This window comes from Falco peregrinus, chromosome 6 (genome assembly GCF_023634155.1).
Source record: "Falco peregrinus isolate bFalPer1 chromosome 6, bFalPer1.pri, whole genome shotgun sequence".
NCBI classification, from domain to species: Eukaryota; Metazoa; Chordata; class Aves; order Falconiformes; family Falconidae; genus Falco; species Falco peregrinus.
In genome coordinates, this window is record NC_073726.1 from 57,015,125 (window position 1) to 57,039,450 (window position 24,326).

Below are 24,326 nucleotides of genomic sequence, written 5' to 3' on the forward strand. Positions count from 1 at the left end.
AGGGGGGTCCCCGCTCCAAGAAGAGGGTCACTGGTCGCGTCGCGGGCCTTCCCTGGGCGGAGGAATGTTATCGATGTAGTGGCTCCACGGAGAGGATTTTCTCGGCATCCTCCCCGCGATCGCGCCCCGGTATCCCCGCTCGAGGGCGGTGCTTTGGCAGGCGCTGTCCTCACCCCAGCCAGGACCGAGGGCGGTGAGGAGCGCGGGTCGGAGGTGAGCGCGCGGGCCGGCAGCGCCAGGCGGGTGTCGCCGCACCATGGCCAAGCACCACCCGGACCTCATCTTCTGCCGCAAGCAGGCGGGCGTGGGTGAGTCCCGGGGGGCTCCCCTCTCACCCTCTCTCCGCTGAGGGGTGAGGGGGAAGCGCGCGCGTGTGCCATTAGTGGCCGTTAGGTGCGCGCGTGGCCGTTAGGCCTGGCGGGGGGGGAGGGGCGTCCGCCTCTCTCCTCCTCCCTCCTCCCTCCTCCCTCCTCCCTCCTCCCTCCTCCCTCCTCCCTCCTCCCTCCTCTCTCCTCTCTCCTCTCTCCTTTCTCCTTTCTCCTCCCTGTGTTATTTTACTTTTATTTTGATGTTCTGCCGTGTTTTGTGGGCTCTTCCCCTGCAGCGGGAGGGGGAGCTCTGTGAGGAAGGCCCCTGGCGCCAGCCCTGTCCCGGAGCTTCCCCCGGGCGTCCGTCCTGACGTGCCGGTGCTGCTGGGCCTCTCTCCGTACAGCCAGTGACTAACGCCGGCCTGTTTCTCGGGGAGCGGGGTGGGGTGCGGGGGAAAGCCAGATGGAGGTGATGGCTCTACAGAGGAAAAATATAGTTTTGATGTATTTTACTGCTGTTACGTCGGCCATACCGGCGCAGCCAGCAGCATGAGCTGAAGGCTGTAGCCAGCACTGGGCATCTCTCTGGTGGCAAGATAAAATTATCTTCTAGGCTGTACCTGTATGCAGATAATGAGCTTTATTCTTACCAGTTGGGTCAGAATTTGCTCTGTTAAACCTTAAAGAAGTCTTATACAAGATTAGAAATTATCTCTTCCAGATTTTTTTCACTCCTTGGAAAAGCAAATTTAACATGCCGTTTTCTGAAAGAACTGTAAACACAAAATATTCACCTGCAGGATCCATAGGAAACTTTCTTTAGAATAGTTAATGCAGCTAACTGCATTGCAGTCTGTCTGTTGAAAATGCATTTCCAGTCTGACGAATCCCTTGATCCTCAAACTTCAACTGAAGCACTGTTTAGTCTTTGTGAATGTGGACATCTGGTCTTTAGAGCTTGATATTTATGGCATTTATCCAAGTTGCTAACATCATTGTTGTGAGTTTCCTAGACAAGTGACAAGATTTCTAAGATACATTTAACTACCTTTATGTTCTGAAGTGAAGAAGGTATTTGGGCTGCCTTAAATCAAATAAATACTTGAATTTAATTTTTTTCCTTATTAAAACCAGTGTAAAAGCTATGTCAAGACTTGTGTATAGGATTTCTTTCAGTCAGGTACATTTGCTGTATTTGAAATGGAGTAGTGTAGGTTCTCTTACAGGTGTCGTTGTGCATTGACAGTGCATCTAAACTTTGATCTTGGTAAATGTCTCCAGGAGGATATATATTGTTTATCATAAATATGTTTGTATTTATGCTCAAACTGTTTTGGTGGTTTACTTTTTTTTTTTTTTTTTAAGATTGCTTACTGTAAAAGATCATTACTTGACATTCAGGCTTGTAGTTACTTATATTTTTCTCCTGCTTCTGCCTCAGATATCTAATTTTTTTTCTTTTTCTTCTTACAGCAATTGGAAGACTTTGTGAAAAATGTAAGTATAGGTTCTACATATAGCTGCTTGAGAATGTGGTGTTGTGGTTAGAGCATATAGTTTGGATTTGGGGATTGGATTCTATTTTTGTTTTAACCATGAACTTGATGTCAGACTTTGAGATGGGAACAATTACTTGTGTATTGCAAGTGTAAAGCAATTAATGCTTACAAAATTACATGTTCACATAGATTGTCACACAAATGCATGATGTCCCAGAGTACATGCTGCCAACATTTTCCATAGCTGAGGCTACTACAGTGACTTCTTGATTGGCTCCCTGTAATCTGTAACACAAAATGATCAGCCTGATCATTTCAAAGCAGGAAAAAAAGAATCTGACTTCTTCACGCCTTGAGAAAGGTTCCCTTTAGCATCTAGGAGAATAAGAAATGGGGGGGGCGCGGGGGGATGGGACAGGATGACATACACATCTAGAGTTAGAGCAGAAAAAAACCCACAGAATCAAATGCTAGTTACTCAACTGTGGAAAGGAAGAAAGAGTATGGTCTGTTATTAGACCCTTGTAGGGGAACAGAACGAATAAGATGACTAGTCCAGGACTCCAAAGTAGTATGAAAATAATCAGAGTGGGGAGACGCGCAGTCTGAGGCAACAAGATTGTTTTCAAGAGCACTCGGCAGTGAGACAGACTCTGGTAGTAGTTGAGGGCTGTCATGCTAGAGATTTAAGAGCAGGTTAGATGAGCTGTTTGTGGGAGTCCGGATTAGATGCCTGGGGAACTGGTAATAGGATATGAAGCCTTTCATCCCTAGGTCAGTGTTTTGGATAAGGTCCAGCACATCAGAGACTGTCAATGGCATCTGATGGCTGCTTGCCTGTATGATACGAGTACTTGAATTTCACTCAGTTCCTTGTGAGAAAGCAAGAGCAACTTTTGTGAAGTGGTTGTTTATGCCAGTTTTCCCTGGCTTTGGCCTTCTCACAGATGAAGGATTAAAAGAACCATGAGTATAATCTCTTATCTCATCTCTTTGAGGATAGTAACTCCAGACTTTTGTTGATGTGGCACTGTGGGAGAAGCTTACACTGCTGCTTCTGTGTAGGTAAGGACACTAGTCCTGTCAGTCCAGTGTTTTTTTCACAAGTGAAAAATGCGGGAAGAGTTCTAGAGTAAAAATAATGGTGTGATCTGAACAGGTGTTGGCTAATCACAGGATTGACTTTGGGTTTCTTCTCTGATTGTCAATGCATGAATAAATTAACCTCAGTTATTACAGGCTACTGGCCCTTGTTCCTGTCAAGTCTGTGTGCAAATACAAAGTTGCACCCTTGGTCTGCAAGATAAATTTCTGCAGTTCAATTGTATTGTCTTTGAGTGTAGAGGCAATTTCTTTGACTAGGTAACTTTTTCTTCTTCAATGTGGAGGTGGAGATAAGGATGTTCTGTAACCAAAGGCTCTGCTGTACTTTCAGGTGATGGCAAATGTGTGATCTGTGACTCCTACGTGCGGCCCTGCACTCTCGTGCGCATATGTGATGAGTGTAACTATGGCTCGTACCAAGGACGCTGTGTGATCTGCGGGGGTCCAGGAGTGTCTGATGCCTACTACTGCAAGGAGTGTACCATCCAGGAAAAAGATGTATGTTGTCATCCAGTCTCCTGTTGAATTGGTTATGTCTTTATTTAGTAGCCATGTTAACCTTTAAGGGGCTTGGAACTACTGAAGTTAGTGCTGGGACATGGGACACTTGGGTTCCACTACCAGCATTGGCACTGGGTTTCATTACCTCGTACCTTTCTTCATATGTTGTTAGCTCCCCATGTTTGCAAAGCGTACCGTAGCATTTTGAGGTATTGTAGCTCTCTTCATCCCCAAGGATCTTTGACTGCTGTGCACTGTACACTCACAGTTCAGGTCACAGAATCACCGAATGCTCAGGGTTGGAAGTGACCTGCTAAACCATGTTCACCTACAGCAGGTTGCACAGGGTCATGTTCAGGTGGGTTTTGAATGTCTCCACAGAAGGAGACTCCATAACCTCTCCAGGTAGCCTGTTCCAGTGCTCTGTCACCCTCAGAATTCTTTCCCATACTCAGAAGGTGCTTCTTGTGCTTCCATTTGTGCCTGTTGCCCCTTGTCCTGTCGGCGGGCACTACTGAAAATCTTGACACTTGCCCTTAAGATATTTGTAGATGTTGGTAAGATCCCTTCTCAGTCTTTTCTTCTCCAGGCTAAACAGACCCAGTGCTCTCAGCTTTCCCTCAATACTCCAATCCTCTCATCATCTTTGTAGCCCTCTGATAGACCCTCTCCAGTAGTTCCCCATCTCTCTTGAACTGGGGAGCCCGGAGCTGGACATGGCACTCCACATGTGGCCTCACCAGGGCAGAGCAGAGCGGGAGGATCACCTCCCTCGACCTGCTGGCCACACTCCTAAAGCACCCAGGATCCCACTGGTCCTGGCCACATGGGCACACTGCTGGCTCATGGGCAACTTGCTGTTCACCAGAACCCCCAGGTCCTTGTCTGCAGAGTTGCCTTCCAACAGGTCCACCCCCAGCCTGTGCTGGTGCGTGGGGTTATTCCTCCCTCAGTGCAGGACCTTATGCTTGCTTTTACTGAATTTCATTAGTTTCTTCTCCACCCAACCCTCCAGCCTGTCCAGGTCTCCCTGAATGGCAGCGCAGCCTTCTGGTGAATCAGCCACTCCTCCCAGTTTTGTACAATCTGTAAACTTGCTGAGGGTACACTCAGTCCCTTCATCGAGGTCATTGATGAGTAAGTTGAACAAGACTGGACCCAGTACTGACCCCTGGGGAACACCGCTGGCTACAGGCCTCCAGCTACATTTTGTGCTATTGATCACAGCTCTGAGCTCTGCCATCTGGCCAGTTTTCAATCCACCTCACTGTACACCCATTTAACCCACGCTTTCTGAGCTGAGCTTATGTATGAGGATGTTATGGCAGACAGTGTCAGAAGCCTTACTGAGGTCAAGGTAGACACCATCTGCTGCTCTCCCCTTACCTACCCAGCCAGTCATTCCATCATGGAAGGCTGTCAGGTTGATCAGGTATGATTTTCTGTTGGCGAATTCATGTTGACTGTTCCTGATGACCTTTTCCTCCACATGCTTCGAGATGGCCTCCAGAATGAGCTGTTCCATTACCTTTCCAGGGACGGAGGTGAGGCTGACGGGCCTGTAGTTTCCTGGGTCATCCTCCTTGTGCTTTTTTAAGACTGGAGTGACACTGGCAGTCCTCAGGCTCCTCTCCAGTTCTGCATGACCTTTCAAAGGTGGTGGGGAGTGGCTTGGCAATAACATCTGCCAGCTTCCTCAGCGCTCGGGGGTGCACCCCATCGGGGCCCATGGATCTGTGGGTGTTAGGTTTGCTTAAGTGATCTCTAAAATGATCCTCTTCAACCAAGGGAAAGTCTTGCTTTCTCCAGACTTCCTCTCTTGCCTCCAGGGTCTGGGAAACCAGAGGGCCGGCCTTGGCAGTGAAGACTGAAGCAAAGAAGGCATTCAGTAACTATGCGTTCTCTGTGTCCTTCTGTCTCCAGGGCACCCGCCTCACACCATTTCCTCCACACAGTTTGTCACTGCTTTGTTATCTTACTAGATCTCTAGCCTAGGTTTTATCAGGGTCAGAGATACTGAAGGCACTGCAAAGGCAGTGGTAGAGGCAGACTCCTCACTAGAAGTCCATTATCAGCCACTGACCGAGGGCTCATACAGTACTGTAAGGCCTATGGAATCACTACCTTTGATTTCCTTTGGATAACAACATAAGTTAGACCTTAGTGTCCAGTCTCTGCACTACTAATTGTGTTTCACAAGTTTAAAGCTTCTTGTATAACTTCAGTGGGATATGTTTGGGTTATTTTCTTCTTTTCTGGAATGGCCTATATTGTAGACATACCTTTTTCTGCTACACTTTTAATGATCCTTTATTTCTATAGTCAGTGCTATAATCTTTTTATAATCTACTTGTGCTGAAAAATAGCTACAGTGCAGTTGAAATGAGGCAGCTGTTCACCCCGTAAGGTATTTGTTAATATCCAACACAATGAGTGCAGGATGTGAAGAACTGCAAATGAATTGGTAGAAAAACCTTAGGCAAGAGCAAAAACATGATGCTTACAGTTGCAATATCCCCAGAATATGGGCCTGATAGCTGTTGGACTGTCTGTTAAAGGTTCTTTGGGTTTTGGTGCTTTGCACATGCCATTTCCAGCACACCCTAATGACAGTGGAGAACATGCTGAGGGGATAGTTCAGATTGATTTACAGGAACATGCTCATGTGGGTGAGTTGCTGGTTTAATTCTCTGCAATGCCTACGTTTTCTCTAGAGGCCTGCAGCTAAATTCAGGACAGGGGCAGGTCCTCGGTTGAATTTAGTCATTATATCTGACAGGACCATAATCTTTCTTAGTATCTAAAAATGGTTACAAATGCTGTGATGGTGATGCTGCCTCCTACTTCAGAAATGTGAGAAACAGTAGTTTCGTTCACTTGCCTTTGGAACCAAGACACTTGGCTTGAGTCATGAATAAAATAGGCTTGGTTGTATTTTACTAATTCATATTGATTCCAAACAGGTGTTTTTCATAATGTAAGCTCACCTGTAGCTTATCATGTCCAGGTCAGGTGTGAAATAGCCAGTGATCTGCAAGGGAGGATTGTAGAAAACAGAGCTGGAGGAGCAGGAGAATAAGAAATCAGAACTGAGGTATTTTGACAGCTGGGTGAAGGCTGTTGTGGATGAAGACTGTTGCTCTGTACCAACAAATGCAAATGTTAAGGATTATTGCAGATGTGAAGTTGCAGATGTGAAACAGCAGATTTGACATGATTGACATGCAGGATTGAAAAGTACTGGCACAGGCATATGGTGCCCGAAATGAGAAACGTTAAGTGTGCTGCCTGTCACAAAATTATGGTAGCTGGTGTTGATGTGAATAAGAAAAGCAGATAGACAGAGCTCTGTCGAACCTGAATGTTCAACACTCGAAGATTTCAGTCACAGCACTTCCATCATCCTCAAATAAAGACTGTAAAAGATAGTGAAGCAAGAAAGTAAATACTAAAATGGAGGGAGGAGGTGGAATGCTGTTGGGCATGAGGCAAAGGGCCTAGTTACTCTTCATTTGTTCTGATGGAAGGAGGAATAAGGTATTGTTTCACCTCACTTCGGTCTGTCGGTAAGGGCCAAAATCCCCCTTTGTGATCCAGGACAGCTGTGAGCTGCAAAAAGTAATCTTTTCTTGGGGACAGGAACATGTTCATGTGCTGCCTTCTTAGGAGGAGGTGGAAGAATGAACAGAGCCCTGCAATAATGCTGTCAAGATTGTCACAGGCTCCCTGGATTGTGGGAGGCAAGGCTTGGAAGAGTCCTACTGTTGAGATTCAAAATCAAATAAGGAGACAGTAGCTTGAGATGGGTTGTGGCAGGCATACAGGGGAAGGATAATTTCTTCCTCCCCCCCTCCCCCCCCCCCCGACTTCCCCGTTATTTCTACCATGCAGACCCTTCCCGCTGGGTTGCATCTCCCGCACAGGAGTGTGTATTGGTGGGGTAGCTTGGGTGCAGTTTCTACAGCAGCTGATATCTGCCCAGAGGCTTTCTAAATCTAATGCACCAAGGCTTACGCAACAGCCGAGTACACGTGTTCCTCTGCCTGCTGGACCCTTCACAGCTGCTGTTGCCAGCCACAGCACTTTGCCCTCAAGGGTTATGCAGATGCTGAGCTCAGGTGGCCCACAGACAAATGTTCCCTGGTACATAAAGAGGTGCATCTCTGATTTGTCTTTGCAACTGCACCTCTGAGGTGGGTCTCCTCCGCTCCCCTTCTTGCCTTTCTTGTGGCTTTTTTGTCACCATCTACTGGAATTCAGGGACAAGAACTTAGCTGTGTAGCTGCTATGAATAGTGGTCCTCTCCCAAGATGACCATGCAGACTCTGCAGTAATCAATCCAGGGTGCAAGAAATCTTGAGATTCAGTTCTGCTGTCACAGCTGAGAAGGGTCCCTGAACACAAGAACGGCTTGGTAGCATTTAAAGCAACAAGATTCTTTTTGGCTAAGGATGGGAAAGGTTATTCCTCTGGGCTCTATAAATCCTGCATATTGTAATTTGGAAAGAATCCAGTCTTGAGGCACTGAAGCATCTTTTCCGTTAAGCTGTTGATGTTGTATAAGCTGTTTTCCATCTTCACCCTGAGGAAAAGAATGTCCTAGAGCAACGTTGAAAAAATGTCCATCCTCTTCTCTGTTCCACTCTCTTGGATGTAGTAACCAGAATTGGAGGGCCGTTCATCTGTAGAGGTGTTCAAAATGTGTGTTGGGGACAGGGTGAGGAGCACGGGAACTGAGAACCTATAAGATCTATGTAAGTGATGATGTTCTGCTTGCCTATCTCCTAACTTACGTCCTCTTTTCTTCTTACAGAGAGATGGTTGCCCTAAGATCGTCAACCTGGGCAGTTCCAAGACAGATCTCTTCTATGAAAGGAAAAAGTACGGCTTCAAGAAGAGGTGATCCTATCTGTAGGTGGCTACACCTTCTGTTGGGTTAGCAAGAGGGTCTTGGAACATCTCTGGACTTTACTATTATGAAAAACCTGTTGGTAATTTTTTGTTAAAGCAGGAAAAATTCAGTAGTATACTTGGGTTGGAGAAGTAACAGACTGAGTGCAAACTGAAACCTGATCAGAACTATCAGAAAGAGCAAATGAGGGCTAGTTTCTCTTGCCTTTTCAGAAGCTCTGCTGGTAGCTGCCCCAGCTCCCTATAAAAATCCTGGTGGGCAAGTATTTAGTCATGAAGGAGACCAGCTCAGTAAAAAGTGAGTGCCATTTCTGGTGTGGGGAAACACCTTGCCTTGTTCTTACCAGGTCACCTCTCTCAATTGTTTGAAATTGCCCTATGCATCAGTATTGAAGAACAGAGCACCAATCCCATGTGTCTGCTCTGGCACCACCCTACCCCATCCAGTATATTTCCATGCTGCCCTGTTTTGTAAGGAACCCGCTCGTGGCTGGTGCCTTCCTAGGGAGAGCACAGCTGTTCCATGTTTTCTTTGACAGATTAATCCAAGGCCCTTTCTTGTAACCATTTCTGTAGGATGCATACCAATAAAGCTTCTTGGTTGGTTTTTTTTTTTTTTTTTTTTTTTGTATAACAAGCATTTCTCTCCGGTTCATTCTGTGCCTAGCCTCTGGAGTTTTCTGGGGATGGACAGGATTACCCCAGCTAGAACTGCACAGTGGGTTATCTGGTTTCTGACACTGTCTGCTTATGGCCACGTGACCTTGCTACAAGGAGCTTCAGGGAATGGCTATCGCTTTTGTTTGCCTGTGATCCCAGCCGCTGATCATTTTGTCCCATAGCATGAGGATCGCTGAGCTTGTAACCCTTATCCTAGCTAATACAGCTGTGGATGTTGTTTCACCATGCAAACATCCAATCCCTTTCTAAAACCTACTAAGCTATTTGACTCGCTGTCCTGTTCTTGTGAATAAGTTAAAGCCTTCCCTGCTGTAACTGGAAACCAACTATTGTGTTCTAGGCTATTAGCCATATGCATGCTGAAAACCAGAGGTTGCTTGTTTGTCAAATACCAGTACAGGCTAAAAGCGGTCTGTTGGCTCAGCAGAGATCTGGGAACTGGTGCCTTCGTGCAGAAGCAGAACTGAGTTTCCTACTAGTGTGTGTGCTCTGCAGATGGTTAAATTAGGGTCCTAGCTCAGCATGCCCTGTAGTCCTTAGTCTTCCACAGCCTAAGCAGAGTGTGCGCTACAGTAGCAGGATTCTCCTTGCACAGAGATGGGTGTGCAGAGCCTGTTCTATGCCTTTTCCAGGATTTCAGTTGTTCGCCTGAGGCTAGTACTGATTCCTTTACCTCTTTTCTGGCTTAAATACCTCTTTTACCTGCTCCAGCTATTTAGATATTTCAGATAAGAGGGAAAACAAGCAGGCAAGTTGTGATCTTCCTTCACTTAAAGTAATTTTTTCCTGCTGCAGCTGACTCTAGCTGTGACTGATCCTACAGTTCTCTCAGCTGCTCCTGCTTCTCCATCCCTCAGCTATTAATTCTGTCAGGTTTCTCTTCCAAGCTTTTTGCAGTCCTGAGAGTATCTGTATGTCTTCTTCCTTGCACCATGGTTTCCTTACACAGCTTCTGGTTAATTTTTAGTAACATGGATGCCATTTGCCAAGATGTTCAGAGCAAACTGGTTCTTTGGTTCCAGCAAACCCACTCTCTCAAAGCAGTTCTACCTGAATAAGCAGCTGCCTCTTGTTCCTGACTAGGAAGCCCATGTCAGAGCCATTATCAGCTGTGTTAAATTTGGTATTTCTTTAAAAGCAAGGCATGACATGCAGATTTTTTTGTACCTGGAACTTTATCACTTCAACCAGAATTTATCACTTGCTCTCCGTCAGGCCACCCGAATTATCATACTAGGAACGCAGAGGGTTTGTACATATTTTTTTCTTTCCCAGAAGTTTTTAAGATAATGAAAATTGCTTGGTGAAAGTAGAGGGAAATGAAGTTTAAATTATTTCTTTTGACTCGCAATTATTGCCACTGGTGCAGGGATCACTAGAAGATCTAATTTTAGAGCAGCCCTTGTTCCCGATCATTTAGCAGGATCAGCCAGGCAGGGGTTGCTATAGAGATACGAGTGTCCCCATCCCTTCCCCCACCCCAGAAACCGCTGAGCGTACTTACTTGGCACTCCCGGTGCCCTCACTCTTGACTGCTGGGTATATCGGTCTGTATTCTGGCAGCAATGAGCATTAAGCTGCCATTTCTAGCTGTTCTGAGTCACTGGGCAGGTGGAGAGAGGGAGGGACAGGCTTTTTCCCCTTTGCCTTGTTTGCTTAGACAGCTGTGGGGAGAATGCCAAATGCTGCTGGTGCTCAGATCAGTTCAGCACCGCTGCCTTTCTGGTCCTTTCAGAGCGTGGATGGGACATTGCCTTGAAGCTGCTAATTCAGACGAGGGTAATGGATACAGTTAGGTAGCCCAAAAAACCTCAGCCTTGCATGTGTAGTAATGATTTCTGTTCACCAGCAAATGAAACCTAGGCATGGACCCTAGAAAAGTGCAGTATTTTTTACCTAAATGGATTTTAAAGTACTTGTCCAGTAGAAGATTTCCTGATAGTACTGGAGAGCAGAGCACATGCTAAAAGGGCAAGCTTCCCTGCAGGGGGGCAATGAGACAAGATGTGTCCTGCTGCTGAGTGCCTGCCAAGCTCTGGAAGGGCTTCATCAGACCTTGGAGTCTTAAGCAGCTTGATTCAGGGGCTTCCTGGCTGCCAGCTGTGAAGTGCTTGCATGACAACTGCAAGGGAGGAAGGGAGGGACAGTGGCAGCTGTGTGGCCGCTGAACTCTGTGGTGCTGCCTGCAAATCCTAATTGCACTGAGCTAATCCCTGCCATTACTTTTCCAGGTAGGGTTATTGCTTTTTTCTTCTTTAATCACATGAATACATTTACTTAGGTAATAAGTAAAAAATCCCTTTATTTCAAATATTTATATAGGGGAGGGGAACATGGGACCTCTTGGCCTGTTAAGTAATCAGCTTTTTGTTGTTAGTACTAAAAAGGCATCACCGTGTTCTGAAATGTGGATGTTCCCTATGATGTGCCTCTTCAGAACAACTACCAGCCTCAGCTACAACCGAACTCAGGAAATAGCTCTGTAACAACCTTTCTGGTCCTTTGCATCACCTAGACCTTGTCTTGACAAAGTATTACCTGTCTTTTAAAAAAAACAAAAAACCAAAACAACCCCCAAAAAACCCCAAACAAACCAAAGGCAGGCAAAGGCCTGAAGTCTGCCTGTGAGGTTTCCTTGTGGGAGCCATGTAGAGAAAATCCTGCCTCTGAAACCTTATCTGCACAGGAGCTGTTATTTTCTCGTTACGAGGATCAGCTGGAGATGTTGTTTGCCCATTTCAATAGCAGGAAAGAATTTTTCATTTCCTTGAGGCTGTCATGTGATATGAATGTAAAGAGGATTCAGGGTATGGCAGTGTTAATTATGCCCGATTATAACCTGACTGCCCTTCCTTGGCATTAAATAACCTAGCAAAATGCGCTCTGTCCTGGCAGCTTGGCGATTCCTCCCCTCGCCGCGCACACGTGATTCGGTAGCTTTGCTTTGACGTAATAGCCAAATGGCTGAGAATGCATGAGTGGATACTGTGACAGAATTCCTCTGCCTGCATGTGTACTGGGGCAACGTGATAATTAAAGGAGCATGGTCAAGGTGCAAGTATTTTAAAGAGCCCTAATGTGTAACACCCTCTTAGTAACACCTTATTAAAGCAACAATAGAATTTTAGAAATGTAATTGCCATTTTTTTCTTAATGATGCTAAAAATAGCACAGTCATTTTAATTTACTGATCTCTGGCTGACAGTATGATTTTGTTTCCAGCAAAGCGAGGGAGTATTAGAAAAAAAATGTTCTTTTGTAACTAAATTCCTTTTAAACTAGGAGTGATGAAAATAAGGCTGCTCATAATAACTCTCATAAATCTTCCCCTTCTCTTCCTTCCCCTTCCCCTGCAGAAAAAAAAAACCAACTTCAAAAGTTGTTGGGTTTTTTCTTTAATCAGTGGGAAAATGAGAAGGACAGCTGCTGTAGCACCATGGCTAGGAAGGAGAGTATTAACAGATTTCTTGGTGCATGCTGATGACTGGCTTCGAAAGAAGTCATCTTCAGCAGCAAGGGCAGTACCTGAGGTAAAGGGATACTGAGTGAGGAAGGACAAACCAAACCCAGAAGATGCCTGAGGGTTGTTGTGGAAGCAGGGCAAGAGAGGAACTTTGTAGTTTTGCACATTTTCTCAGGAATTCTTCATAACCAAGGCAAACAGGACATTTCACAGGCCAAGCAAACTACCTCTGCTGCAACAGGGACTGTGGTAGCGGCTTTGTTACTGAGACCGCTTCTCCCTCCCTGGTCTGCTTGTGTCAGCTCTGAAGAAGATGCCTGACACGTGGCTGGGAGAGCCTGGAAACGCATTCTTGGTGTCCTTTCTGTTTGTTTGGATCTTTACTTGGATCAAAAGCTGCCTTACGCCTGGATAGAGAGCCCTTTGAAAGTGGTGCCTGTCCAAGGCGATGGCCTTGGACTGTAAAATACACAGCATGTAGGTGCTGGCAGGTATTTTTTTATCTTTGTTTTCCTTAGAACTAGTGTTAAGTCTGGTTAAACAGAGAGAGCGCAGAGCTGCGTGTGCTGGCAGCCAGCACCCTTTAAACATGGCAGTATTATACATGAGAAAAATACAGCCAGCACCGTAACGCTTTGCTACACGTGGCTGCTTTAGGGGACTGTTTGTTATTGTGCCCGGTATTGCCTTCTACCCCAAAGCAAGTTCACTTGGGTTTGCTTCGTTGTTGAGTTTTACTTGCAGAAGAAAAAGCTGTGCGGTGCTAGGTGAGGGCTGCCAGCTTGCTAGCAGGCAGCAGAGGCTCAGCCCGTGGGGGAGCAGGTGCCCCCCCCATCCGCCGGTGCCTCAGGCCGGCGCCTAGGTGGCCCTGGGAGCGATCATCTCCATGGCTGGCCTATTCCCAGGGCAGCAGGCAACGCCGGTTTGCGTAGCCGCTCTCCCGACCCCGCCGGAGCCCCGGGACAAGCCGCGGCCGCCCTGGCGACTACAACTCCCGGCGCCGCCACGCCCGGCGCCGCCCCCCTGCGCACACCCCCTCGGCTCACTGGCTGAGGCAGCGCACCAATCCGCAGCCGCCGCCGGGTCCGGCCAGCCAATGAGAAAGCTGTTGCTAACACGCCGCTGTTATTTTTAGCACGGCTGTCGCTCGCACACCTTGCAGGTCCCTCCTCTCCGCCGCGGCCGGGCCGGCCCTCTGCTGAAGGCGGAGGCGCACGGACGTGCGACGACAAAGTAGTCCCCGGGTTGTGCTCTGCGGGGAGGGGAGAGCGGTGCTGGCGGGGCAGAGGCGATGTCCTTGCAACGGGGTGCTGGGCACGGGGCAGTAGGGGTGGTTTGTGCTTGCTCCTGCCCTCCCTGTGGTGACACTGGTAAGCCTTGCCCCGTTGTCCCCGGAGGCGATGGGCCCGCCCCCCACCCTGTCGCAGGCCCGGGAATCCCGAGAGGTTTGCAGTGTGGGAAGGAGCCGGGGTTGCCAGTTCTCCTCGCACCCTTCTGGGTGAAAGCTGTCCTGCCCGTGCCGTTAGCAGGGCTCGGGGCTTCCAGTGCAGGAGTTCTCGGAAGACATCGCCTGCCTGTTCCCCCTCGCTGTCCGCATCACCCGGGGCCCCTGTCATCCCCCAGGGCCGGTACTGTCACGGAGCCGGGGCATGAACGGCACCAGGCCCTCTGGCCTTCTGTGGTGACTGCTGCCGAGTACACGTCGAGGGAAAAAATGCCGGCCGCTTCCTGCCCTCTCCGCTCCCGTTCAATCACCTCGCTGTGAGCCCCTCCCCGCCTCAGGCTAAGCCGCTTGGGGAAATCCTCAGGTCAAGCTTCATCCCCGCTAAACCCCCTGTCCCTTCCTTCCCCTGGCGCCCAGGGTTGGGGCAGCCCTCGGTGCCACGCGGCTGGCAGCGCCCCCCGCTGCGGCTGCTGCACCGGCAGCGGGGAGACAGAAAGGGAATTAAACCGCCCCTCGTCCCCGGGGCGCTGCGGGCGGCGAGGGGCGGAAAAGTAGTTCCGGCCCGCCTTCCGCGACCGCATCACGCTGGGCGGGAGCGTGGATCCCTGCGCGGGGTTGCTAAGGGTGAAAGTTTGCCGTGAGTTGGCTCACTTGGGGCCAGGGCGCGGGTGGCTGCGGGGTGGGGGGTCGAGGGGAGGTGGCGGCGACGACAACGACGGCGACGATACAGGCACCGGTACCCGTACCCCCACCTCTGGGCGTTCCGCACCGCCTTCGGCCCGCTCTGCAGCCCCCGGGCCCGCCCCGCGGAGGAACCGCACCGCCGGGGATAAGACGAGGGAGGGGACGGGACGGGGCAGAGACCTGCACGCACTGTCCGGGCAACTGCCGGCAGCGCCCACGGCCCCCAACAGCCGCCACCAGCTGCCGGCCCTGGAGCCGAGGACGAAGTAAGTGGGGGCGGGAGTGCTTCCCTTCCCTTCCCCCCCCCCCCCCCCCCCCCCCCCCACTTCATCCTTGGGCCGAGTGTTCCCAGCCCACATCCCCTTTGTGGGCTCGGCCTGAGCGGGCTCATTGCCCTCCTCCCCGCCCGGGAGTAATTTGTCCGTCTGTGGAGCGACTGTGCAGCTGCGGGCCCCGGGTGGGGGATCAATGGGGCTTCGGGGTGGTGGGTGTGTGCGAAAGTCATTAGGTCGGTGACGCTTTGCAGTGCCCCAGTTCACCATTTTGTTTGGGCCACCTCTAGCCGTATGGGCGGGTGGGGTGCGGCTCAGTCCCAGCAGCCCCGAAAAGGGCAGGCTGGGCCCGGGGGCGGCGGCGGGCAGCCAGGGCTGCCGGGGGGGGGCTGGTGTCACCGGGGTGTCTCCCTTCCCGCACGGCGGATCCAGCTCCTGCGGCTCCGGGGCGGGGTGGTGGGGAGAAGCCCGGCGACAACAAAGGCGCTGCTGGGGCCGGGCTGGGCTGTACCCCACACGCCCCCACCCCCCTCCCCGATCCTGCAGGCCTCGGGGTCTGCCGCCGTGCCCCGCCGGTGTGCGGGGCCGGGAGCTCGCCTTTGGCGGGGAGACCCACCCCCCCTCCCGCCGAAGGGCTCTATTGGGGACCTTGTTTGCGACCCCGCGTGCCCCACCGGCGGGACGGGGACAGGCAGCGGGGGAGGGGACGGACGGACACGGAGCTTGTGGCCTCCTAGGCTCCGTCCTACGGCCGTGGGGCGGGGGGCGGCCGCTGTGGGGTGGGGACGCGCCTGCCCGTCCCTGCCGGGAGGGGGGGGAAGGGAAGGGAAGCGGGGGGCGGCTGCCCGGCGGGCCCGAGCGCCGGGCGGTGGGGCGTGTTCCCGTCGTGGGCAGCGCCAGGGCGGGCGGGCCGCCAGGGCGCATGTGCTGTGGAAAATTTTGCGCCCTGCCCCGGCGGGGAGAGCGGCGGGCCGGGCCGGCCGCGGGGCGCCGCGGGAGGCGTAGTCCAGGGGCGAAGTAGGTCGCGGGGCGTGAGGGGGGGCGAGGACTGCAGCTCCCAGGGTGCCCCGCGGCGGGGAGGGGGCGGGCACGGGGGGTCACCGGGAATGGCCGCTCTCCCGGGGCCGGCCGGCCGGGTCACCGGGAATGGCCGCTCTCCTGGGGAAGGGGGCGGCCGGCCGCCCGCCTCGGGTCGGGGCAGCCCCTCCGCCGCCCGTGGAGGGGGGGCGGGAAAGGACCTCCGTTCCGGACCGGCAGGGCCTGCTGTGGGGCCACGGGTCGCCTGGCAGACGGGGAACGCCGCTGGTGAGGGTGAGGCGGGGCCCAGGCCTCCGCCAGGAGCTGGGAGGGATATTCACAAGGTCACCTGCCGTGTTTGCCTGGCGAGGAGAAGAGGGCATCGTTCCCGTGTTTGGTCTCCTCTGATGCAAGCGGCTGTTCGGTCGCTCTCCTTCGGCACATCGCTGTGCTGATAACCGGGGGGTCTGGGGGGCTCCTGCCTTCCCTCCGCAGAGCAGAGGAGCAGCCCTTTGTTCCCTGCCGGCACCTCGGTGTGCTGCCCGTGGTACGAGTAAGCCTTTACTTGGAAATGCTGGCAACGTGGGCAAGCCTCTCTTTATGGAATGCTTGCCGAATGCTTTTTACAACTGATATTTAGTTGTTTTTTGTCTTGGTGCCGTGATGCTCCAGTTGTTTTATTACTATTATCACATCTTGGTGCAGTAGAAGGAGATTGAGAGGGTCTTACTGGAGCACGTCTTACCATGTCAACAACCTGAGGAGTCAGTGGTATCTCTGACTCTTTGTGCCTTCTGCAAGTATCGGCTGTGTGCAGCTACCTTGGCATCTGTTGGTATTATTAAGCAAATCAACTCGCCTCTTTTATAATCAAAGTACAGAGTATTTCCCTTTTAGGAAGGGGGAAGTACTTCTTAAATAAAAGAAAAAAACAATGAGGCAACGGTTTGTAATTGTATCTCCTCACTGTTTTCTGCAGGTTGGTGAGGATATGGGCTGCTCAAAGTATGTTGAGGTGTTTGTGTTGCAAATAAGGTGGTAACAAATTCTGGCCTTTGCTTCTTTCCCAGTCTACAATTTCTAATTTTTTAATAGATTTCGGATCTGAGTTAGAATTTATCACATGAGATGAAAAGATTTACAAACTGGCTGTTTGTTCTCTTCCCGCTTAACTTGCTGAGATCCAGACCGTCCTCTTGGATGCCTCAAAGCCAAAGGAGTGAGAGGGCTCCATGTAATCTGCCCCTTGAGGGTGGTATGGGCCATCTAAGTTGTTAACACTTAGGTGTGCTCTTTCAGGGGTTTGCTTCATGCCGTTTTCTCTCGAAAATGCTCCGTCTCCATGCTGAGACTCTTGCCTTCTGAAAATGGCTTCTCCTTGCTGTTCTCTGAAAAACTCTGGTTGCTTATTTCTCATCTGTTCTTATTTGAGCTTAGTCAGGTCTCTGTGACCTAACAAAGTTGTTAACACTACAGTAATTCCTTAAAGCAGGTTTTAAAGGCAAGACTTCTTTCTCTCTTTTCCATCCCCTCCTTCCTGTGCTTTTTCTTGTTGCCGAGTCAAACCCGGAGGGAATTCCTTCCAGAACCAGCCTCCTTGTTGGCAGACTTGAGGTGTGGGATCTGTTTCTGGTTACCGTAATTCTAAAGCCAAGCCTCTTTGAACTCAGACTAGTACAAGAAAAACATAGTATCTGCCCCTGCTTTTTTGTAATGAAGCCTCAAAATATTTGAGGGTGTCTTTTAAATAAAATTCATATAATCCTTCTTGTCTGCTAAACTAGACCAAGCAAAGAAGTCTGGTCAGTTTTTTCTTCCTCCTGACCTAGGCCAGAGTGGATGCCTGGTTGTGCTGCTGGGATTCCTGGTTTTCCAGGGGAATGCTGACACAGTATGTTTGTACTCCATCCCCACCCCCAAAAAATTGGCACACGCTGTAAACATTGGCTTGAGTGCTGCGTGAGAGCATCCCTGAAGCCCATTTTAGGAGGACAGTTGAACACGGTGTGTCTGAGCAAGGTGAGGGCAGCTGAAGACAGAGCAGCCTGTTGACTAAGCTGCCAATTAAAAACTGGATATTCTGCTTCCCTCTGGAGAGGCGTGGAGGCTACTGGAAGTGCGCTTCCTCTTAAAATATCTGTGGGATTCATTTTCTTTGGATGGGTGACAGAACTTGGTGCTGACCTACCTGAGGGTTTTTTTTGTACCCAGACGAACATTGCAAATCTGTGTATAATTGGGAGAGCTGAGTGTTGTGGTTTTGCATTGTGCTTTTGTGGGCTCTTTCCACTTCAGAGACTTCCTTGGGAGAGAGGGAGGATTACTTCAGTTTTTGGCAAGCAATTTCAGCTTTTTATTAAGTAGGTACCTGATCCTGGCAGAGCTCATCTTCCCTCTGTGCAGGGATAAGCGATGTGAACTGTATTGGACAGGCTGTTGGCGTGCCTGTGCTTTGTGACCCTTTGCACATTTCCTGTCCCTCTCTTCCCCCCTCAGCTGAATTAAACTGGGATTTTAGGCCTGCAGCTAGGCAGAGTCTCAACTGGGTACACTTATTAAGAAGATATGAGCCTGCAAGTCAAGGGGATAGTAAACATGGGCTGGCAGCTGGTGCCTGAGCACCCTCCCTTGCTCCTTCTTGTCCCTTATGCACTTGTGCCAGCAGGACGCAGCACCTGGCACAACCACCTGGCCTCCCAGACGAGAGGCTGGCCCTGCAATCCTGAGCCTGAGTGAATCTCTGCACAAGTTGCTGAGCGAGTCACAAGGCTGGTGCACTTATGTTCCGGAGAGGCCTGTGCAGGTGAGCTGTGCTGGAAGCAGCTGAGTGCCAGGGCATAGAGAGGTGTGTTAGATGTGCTGAAGTAGCTCTGCCAGAGCAGACAGTTAGCCTGCTGGGTTTCAGTAGTGGTACTTGGCAGCAAGGTTAGTATAACGTACGTATCTGTGTGCGGGTAGTAGCTACACCCTTGTTTCTCCAGTAGAGGAGCAGGTAGACTCCCTTCCCACCAGCATCTCTCTGTTTTGAGGGCCAGTAGATTTGGGGTGACTTTCCTAGAGAGCGTTGCTGCTTGTTAAGTGTTAAGACTGCTCATTCTGCTTTTGTTAATGAAAAGGCATGGCTGTTTATGCCAACAGGTGGAGAGCTGTTGTGTTCTCTTGTTTTCATCCATCCTTTTCTCTCTTTCCCTAGGTTTATTTGGAGCCAAATCTTGTCTATGCGTGTGTCATTTTGTCTCTTTTAATACGCTGCCCTGACTTGCTTGCTGCGAAGGGAGTATGCATCTGGAGATCAAAGTTGCTCTTAACTTCATCATCTCATACCTGTACAACAAGCTTCCTCGGAGGCGGGCAGACCTGTTTGGTGAGGAGCTAGAGCGCCTGCTGAAGAAGAAATATGAGGGTCACTGGTACCCAGAGAAGCCTCTGAAGGGATCTGGCTATCGCTGTGTTCATATAGGGGAGACGGTGGATCCGGTGGTGGAGCTGGCAGCCAAGCGGAGTGGCCTGGCTGTGGATGATGTGCGTGCCAATGTGCCGGAAGAGCTGAGTGTCTGGATCGATCCTTTTGAGGTTTCCTACCAGATCGGTGAGAAGGGTTCTGTTAAGGTCCTTTACCTGGATGACAGCGAGGGCTGCAGCGCTGCAGAGCTGGACAAAGAAATCAAGAGCAGCTTCAACCCTGATGCCCAGGTATTTGTCCCCATCGGCAGCCAGGACAACTCGCTGTCCAACTCTCCGTCCCCCTCCTTAGGCCAGTCACCAAGCCCCACCTTCATCCCTCGCTCTGCCCAGCCCATCACTTTCACCACTGCCACCTTTGCTGCCACAAAGTTCGGCTCTACCAAGATGAAGAAGGGTGGGGGAGCTGGAGGAGGGGGCAGCGGAGCAGGGGCTGGGCAGCAGCCAAGGATGGTCAGGTCTCCCACCACCAACCTGCTGAAGCACAAGGGCCTCTCCCTGTCTATGCACTCTCTGAACTTCATCGGGAGCGCTGGGAGCCAAGCCCCACAGTCACAGCTCTCCCCCAACGCCAAGGAGTTTGTTTACAACGGCGGGTCACCGGGAGCCAGCAGTCTCTTCTTCGATGGTGTTGCCAGTGAGAGCCAGGCCAGCAGCATGCCACCGGCATCGCAGTTCAACACCGGCACGGGTGGTACCTTTGATATGGCTCAGGTCTTCGGTGGCAGCACCAGCAGCCTCTTTTTGGAGAAGTCTCCCTTTGTGGAAGGACTCAGCTACAACCTGAATGCCATGCAGTATCCCAGCCAGTCGTTCCAGCCTGTCGTCCTGGCCAACTGAACACAAGGAAGGAGAGTATTTGGGAGCGGGGAGGGGGAGGGGGGGAAAACAAGAACAAAATGAAAAAGAGGGAGAGAAGAAAAATAGAAATATACAGAAAATATTCAAATCCTATAAATATAGCTTCTTGGGAAAAGAGAGAGCCCAGTGTTGTTGCGCTGTGCTGGCAACGCTCCTGAAGCACTGACTTGTTTTTTAACTCAGTCCCTGTGCTTTTTTCCTACTCACTTTTTTACTGCTTAAATGAGTCTTGGGATTTTTTTGGTTTGTGTTCCCCCTTCCCCCAGTCCAGGACTGGTGCAACCAGTAAGTCACAATGCTCTTGATTCCCTGCACCCACCAACCCCAGCGCTGGACACAGGGCCCTTCTACCTGGGTGTAGGGGTGTCTTCCTACCACCTCGCTGGAGGAGGGACAGGGAAAGGATGAGTCAGTGTTAGTGGAGATACACGCTTTTGTTGCGTGCTAGCCAGAAATGGGTGGGTGAACTTGCTTTTTCTGTTACGGCTCTGCGTGTAGACGGAGAGCATCTACTGTGCCCACGGGTGTAGGCCGTTGTGCTGTTGTAGCTCCAGCCTGGGCTGGCGTCAGCCGTTCTGTCTGTGTGCTGAAAAGCACTAACTCTTCTCCTTGACCACCTCCCAGCACGTAGCAGGGAGGGCAGAGCGTTACCTGAAATGGCTTCTTCTTGCTCCCTTCTTCATCTACACTTCCAGCCGTGGCTGTAGGAGGATGGCGCTTTGAGTGGGTATTGTCCCCTTCCGCATGTGATTGAGGGGGCCTTTCTCTGTCCTCTTGGGGCTGGCCAGTCACTGGGTGACAGCCTGTGCTGTGCAAACATCGCCTGCCTGTCCCTGCAGCTGGGGAGGTGGTGCTAAGCCAGGTGACCCCACTTGGATCCTGCCCCACTTCCCAGATGTTCTCCCCAGGAGCAGGCACCAGCATCCACCTGGGGTGGCGTCTGAGGTCTGAGTTCTCATTTCCTGATGTGAATTCATCATCTTGTCTCTGAGCAGGAATTCCTTCCTTTTTAGTTAGTGAGGCAGCACCACTTTTGAGGAAGAGAACGGGCTATGTTGTTGAAGCCACTCTTGAGTGGTGGCACAATGGTTTGTGCTTTCAGCCCTGGTATACACCTAAATCCCTTCCCCAGCCCTTCTGGAGGAGTGGGAGGAGGTGGCCGTTCTGGAAGGGAAGCACCTAGTGTAAGCTCATCGTTCCAGCTAGATCATGTCAGTGCAGGTGGTGGCAGGCTTAGACCAGAGCAGGGACAGGCGCTCCGAAGGCAAGCGGCTGTCCCAGCGTGTGCCTCCCCACTGCAGGGCTGGGATCCAGGAATGTCCCTGTAGCTTTCCCCAGGACAACGTGCTGCAAGACGTCAGGTGTTTGCAGCTGTTCAGCTGGGTTGCTTCTGTGTCAGGGACCCCAAAGCTCACCTTCGTAGGAAGCCTAAGGAGGGCTACTTCTTGCCTAGGCAAGGTGGAGACCCTCTAGGTGGGAAGGAGGTTTCCTTGGAAGCTGTGGTGGGAACATGGAAGTGTGCAAAGAGGATAGAGATGGAGATGATGAGACTCCAGTCTTTGAAGTTCTCAGTTTAAAAGATAAATAAGCTCACTTGCTGCCTCCCAGACTTGAGGTTTGGTATTCTTTGGATGTCTTTGGAGCACCCTCTGAAACCCACTTCTGTATGTGTTGAACCAATGTGCTCTACCAAGACATCCGTGTTTCAGTGGAGATGGGCTTGAACTTGAACTTTTCCTGTTCCTTTCCCTCAACCTGAAATGAAGGCACTTCAGCCTTCTTGTAATTGTGTTGCCAATGAGCCTTTGCAGACGTAACGGGCTGTCCCGGGGAGGCTGCCACTGCCTGGAGCTCTTCTAGGAGAGCCTCCAGCACACCCTTCCCCTTGCTGGGTGACCGGGGAGGACACAGTCCTGACCTCATGCCCAGTGCGGGTTCCCGAGCAGGTTGCTTGCTGTTGAGCTGTGACCAGTGCAGGTGGGCCAGGAGAGTGGAGCCCAGCTAGCTTCCACCAAACCGGCGCCTGCGGCCTCAGCCCTCAGGTTTCCAGGCTAGGATGAGTTGCTGAGGAATGGCCAAGCTGTTGGATTTCCCTTGTTTCTTTTTGGGGTTTTTTTCTTTTTAAACCCCTACTTACGGACTTTACTACTGCCACCCCGTCCTTCTCCCCAGGAGTGTGCTGCTGAATGCCAGCCCACTTGCCACACTGGATTGAGGGGTGCTCAGCCCCTGATGGTGGGACCCAGTCCAGTTGCCCCCCACTGTCCCTGCATCTGGTGAAGCCATCTGTGAGCCACCGCCATGGGACAGCATGCTCTCCTCGGACACGGGGAGGGAGGGGAGAGGTGGGAATGCCCCCCAGCCACCCGCTTATCTGTGTGAAGCTTTGATGCCGCTTTGCCCTGCCACACGTATTATACCTGCTTTAAAAACAGTGGTGTGAGTGGAAGGAGGAAAAGAGGAGGGACCAACCTCTTTGTAACTTAAAAGGAAAAAAGCGTGCTTCAGAAATGTTCCTCCAGCATCAGGCAGCAATGGAAACTAATGGCCTTTTCAGGTCTTTTCTAGTCTTGGATGTAGGCGTTCAGCTTCAATTTTATTTTTTAAAAACCTGCACTAATTTACCTGGTTTCTTAGGAAGAGAAGAGAGAAATTTTTTTTTAACTTTTATTTTTTATGGGTTTGTGTTCTTTTTGTTGATGTCTGTTTGTATTTGAATAATTTGCTACATTTGTAAAATGTAAGAGGTATATATAATATATGTATATTTCTAACGTAAAAAAACTGTAATTTTTTTCTTTTCAAGATTTTTTCTTAAAAAGAGGAGAGAAAAATATTTTTTCAGGAAAAAAACTTAAAAAAAAAAGAAGTGGTGAAGATTCCTTTCTCCCCCCTCAGCCTCCCTCCTTTCCCTCCTGCCCCTCTCCAAGGAGTGAATTGACAGTTGCCTTGCGGGAGAGAGGGAGTGAAAGAGGACAGAAATCTGGATGTATCTGAGCGGAGGGTTTCTGTGTGTGCTCTGCTTGGGTTCCTGAGAAGGGGGCTGCTGAGAGGGGGAACCAGGGGGTTGCTGTCTTTCTTTTTTTTTTCTTTTTTTTTTTTCTTTAGCGAAGGAGGAATACAATCAAGAGTTTTGTATTCAGAATGTTGTGCAATATTTTGGAACAGGACATTGGTGTGTCTACAGATTTAGTTAAAAACAAAAAAAAAACAAAGGTTGATCAAATCTGTACAGTTTCTATTGTTCCAGATTTTTTTAAGTTTGTATTAAAAGCATGATATAATAACCAGTTGTCATGTGGTGTGTGCTCGGTGGGGAGAGAGCACCTCTGCCATGCCTGTTCCTGGGCAAAGGGGGACACAGCAGCCCTCCCTGCCTGCCTTCGGATGAACCTGTGCTTGGCATCTTCCTCTTGCGGGCCAGGTCGCTGGTTTGTGGCGTGCCCAGCACAGGTTTTGTTGTGCTAGGAATAGCCGGGTGATGCCCAGGCTTGTGCAACACGGTGAGGGCAGCCGTCTCTGACCTCTTGCTGTGCCAGGAATAGCAGCAGCTTAGGAAGAAGTGGTGGTGTGCCTGGCCTTCCTGGGTCCTGCTGTGATTCAGCTCCCTTGGGACGTGGGGAGGGGAGGGAGCAGGACTCTGCCTTTGGTGCAGTGTGCCTCTGGTGGGGGGCGGGGGGGGTCAGTCAATCAGCAGTTCCTAAAATACCCAGCTTCTGTGGCAGCTTGCCAGGGCCATCACCTGTGGGTCCAGGCTGGGATCTGCCTGGTGCCATTGCAGAGTAGAGGAGGCCTTCCTTGGGCGACGGTTTCTGCAGAAGGGGTGCTGTGGGGGGGTTGGTTTCTCTGCCGAAACCAGTTTGGGTTTATCCTGGGGTATCTCAAGTACTTGATAAGTAAAGGAAGCCTCAAGATGCGTGTGCATATCCTCCCTACTGTGAATGTTCATCCAAGGTGACTTCTCGTAGCAGGGTGGGCTCGAGGCTGGATATGAGAAAAGCAGCTATGATGGTCTGATTTTTCTTTCTAACCTCTTGTTGCTCAGCTTTAATCAGAATTTCTGTCAGAGGGAACTGCAGCTTTTTAGCAAAACAAGATGAGATGGCCCCTCTGTGCAGA

The 24,326-nt window shown here is 50.6% G+C and overlaps 2 protein-coding genes across 6 annotated transcripts; both read left to right on the plus strand.

Annotated features, from left to right (window-relative positions):
• Positions 1-79: 79 nt before the first annotated feature.
• Positions 80-8,936, plus strand: PHF5A (PHD finger protein 5A). Of its 2 annotated transcripts, XM_013299122.3 has the most exons (5): positions 95-308; positions 1,782-1,805; positions 2,811-2,872; positions 3,243-3,409; positions 8,226-8,936. In XM_013299122.3, the coding sequence occupies exons 3-5, from the start codon at positions 2,830-2,832 to the stop codon at positions 8,313-8,315; spliced, it is 300 nt and encodes a 99-aa protein (XP_013154576.1). In that variant the 5' UTR covers positions 95-308; positions 1,782-1,805; positions 2,811-2,829; the 3' UTR covers positions 8,316-8,936. The 2 variants fall into 2 exon arrangements, with proteins under 2 accessions (XP_005237461.1, XP_013154576.1); XM_005237404.4 differs by lacking the exon at positions 2,811-2,872 and having other exon boundaries at positions 80-308.
• Positions 8,937-14,501: 5,565 nt separating this feature from the next.
• TOB2 (transducer of ERBB2, 2) lies at positions 14,502-23,494 on the plus strand. Of its 4 annotated transcripts, XM_055807082.1 has the most exons (3): positions 14,502-14,861; positions 18,550-18,687; positions 19,078-23,494. In XM_055807082.1, exon 3 carries the CDS (start codon positions 19,164-19,166, stop codon positions 20,184-20,186), a length of 1,023 nt encoding a protein of 340 aa, XP_055663057.1. In that variant the 5' UTR covers positions 14,502-14,861; positions 18,550-18,687; positions 19,078-19,163; the 3' UTR covers positions 20,187-23,494. The 4 variants fall into 4 exon arrangements, with proteins under 4 accessions (XP_055663057.1, XP_055663056.1, XP_055663058.1 ...); XM_055807081.1 differs by lacking the exon at positions 18,550-18,687; XM_055807083.1 differs by lacking the exons at positions 14,502-14,861; positions 18,550-18,687 and adding an exon at positions 15,867-15,884.
• The last annotated feature ends 832 nt before the right edge of the window (positions 23,495-24,326 follow it).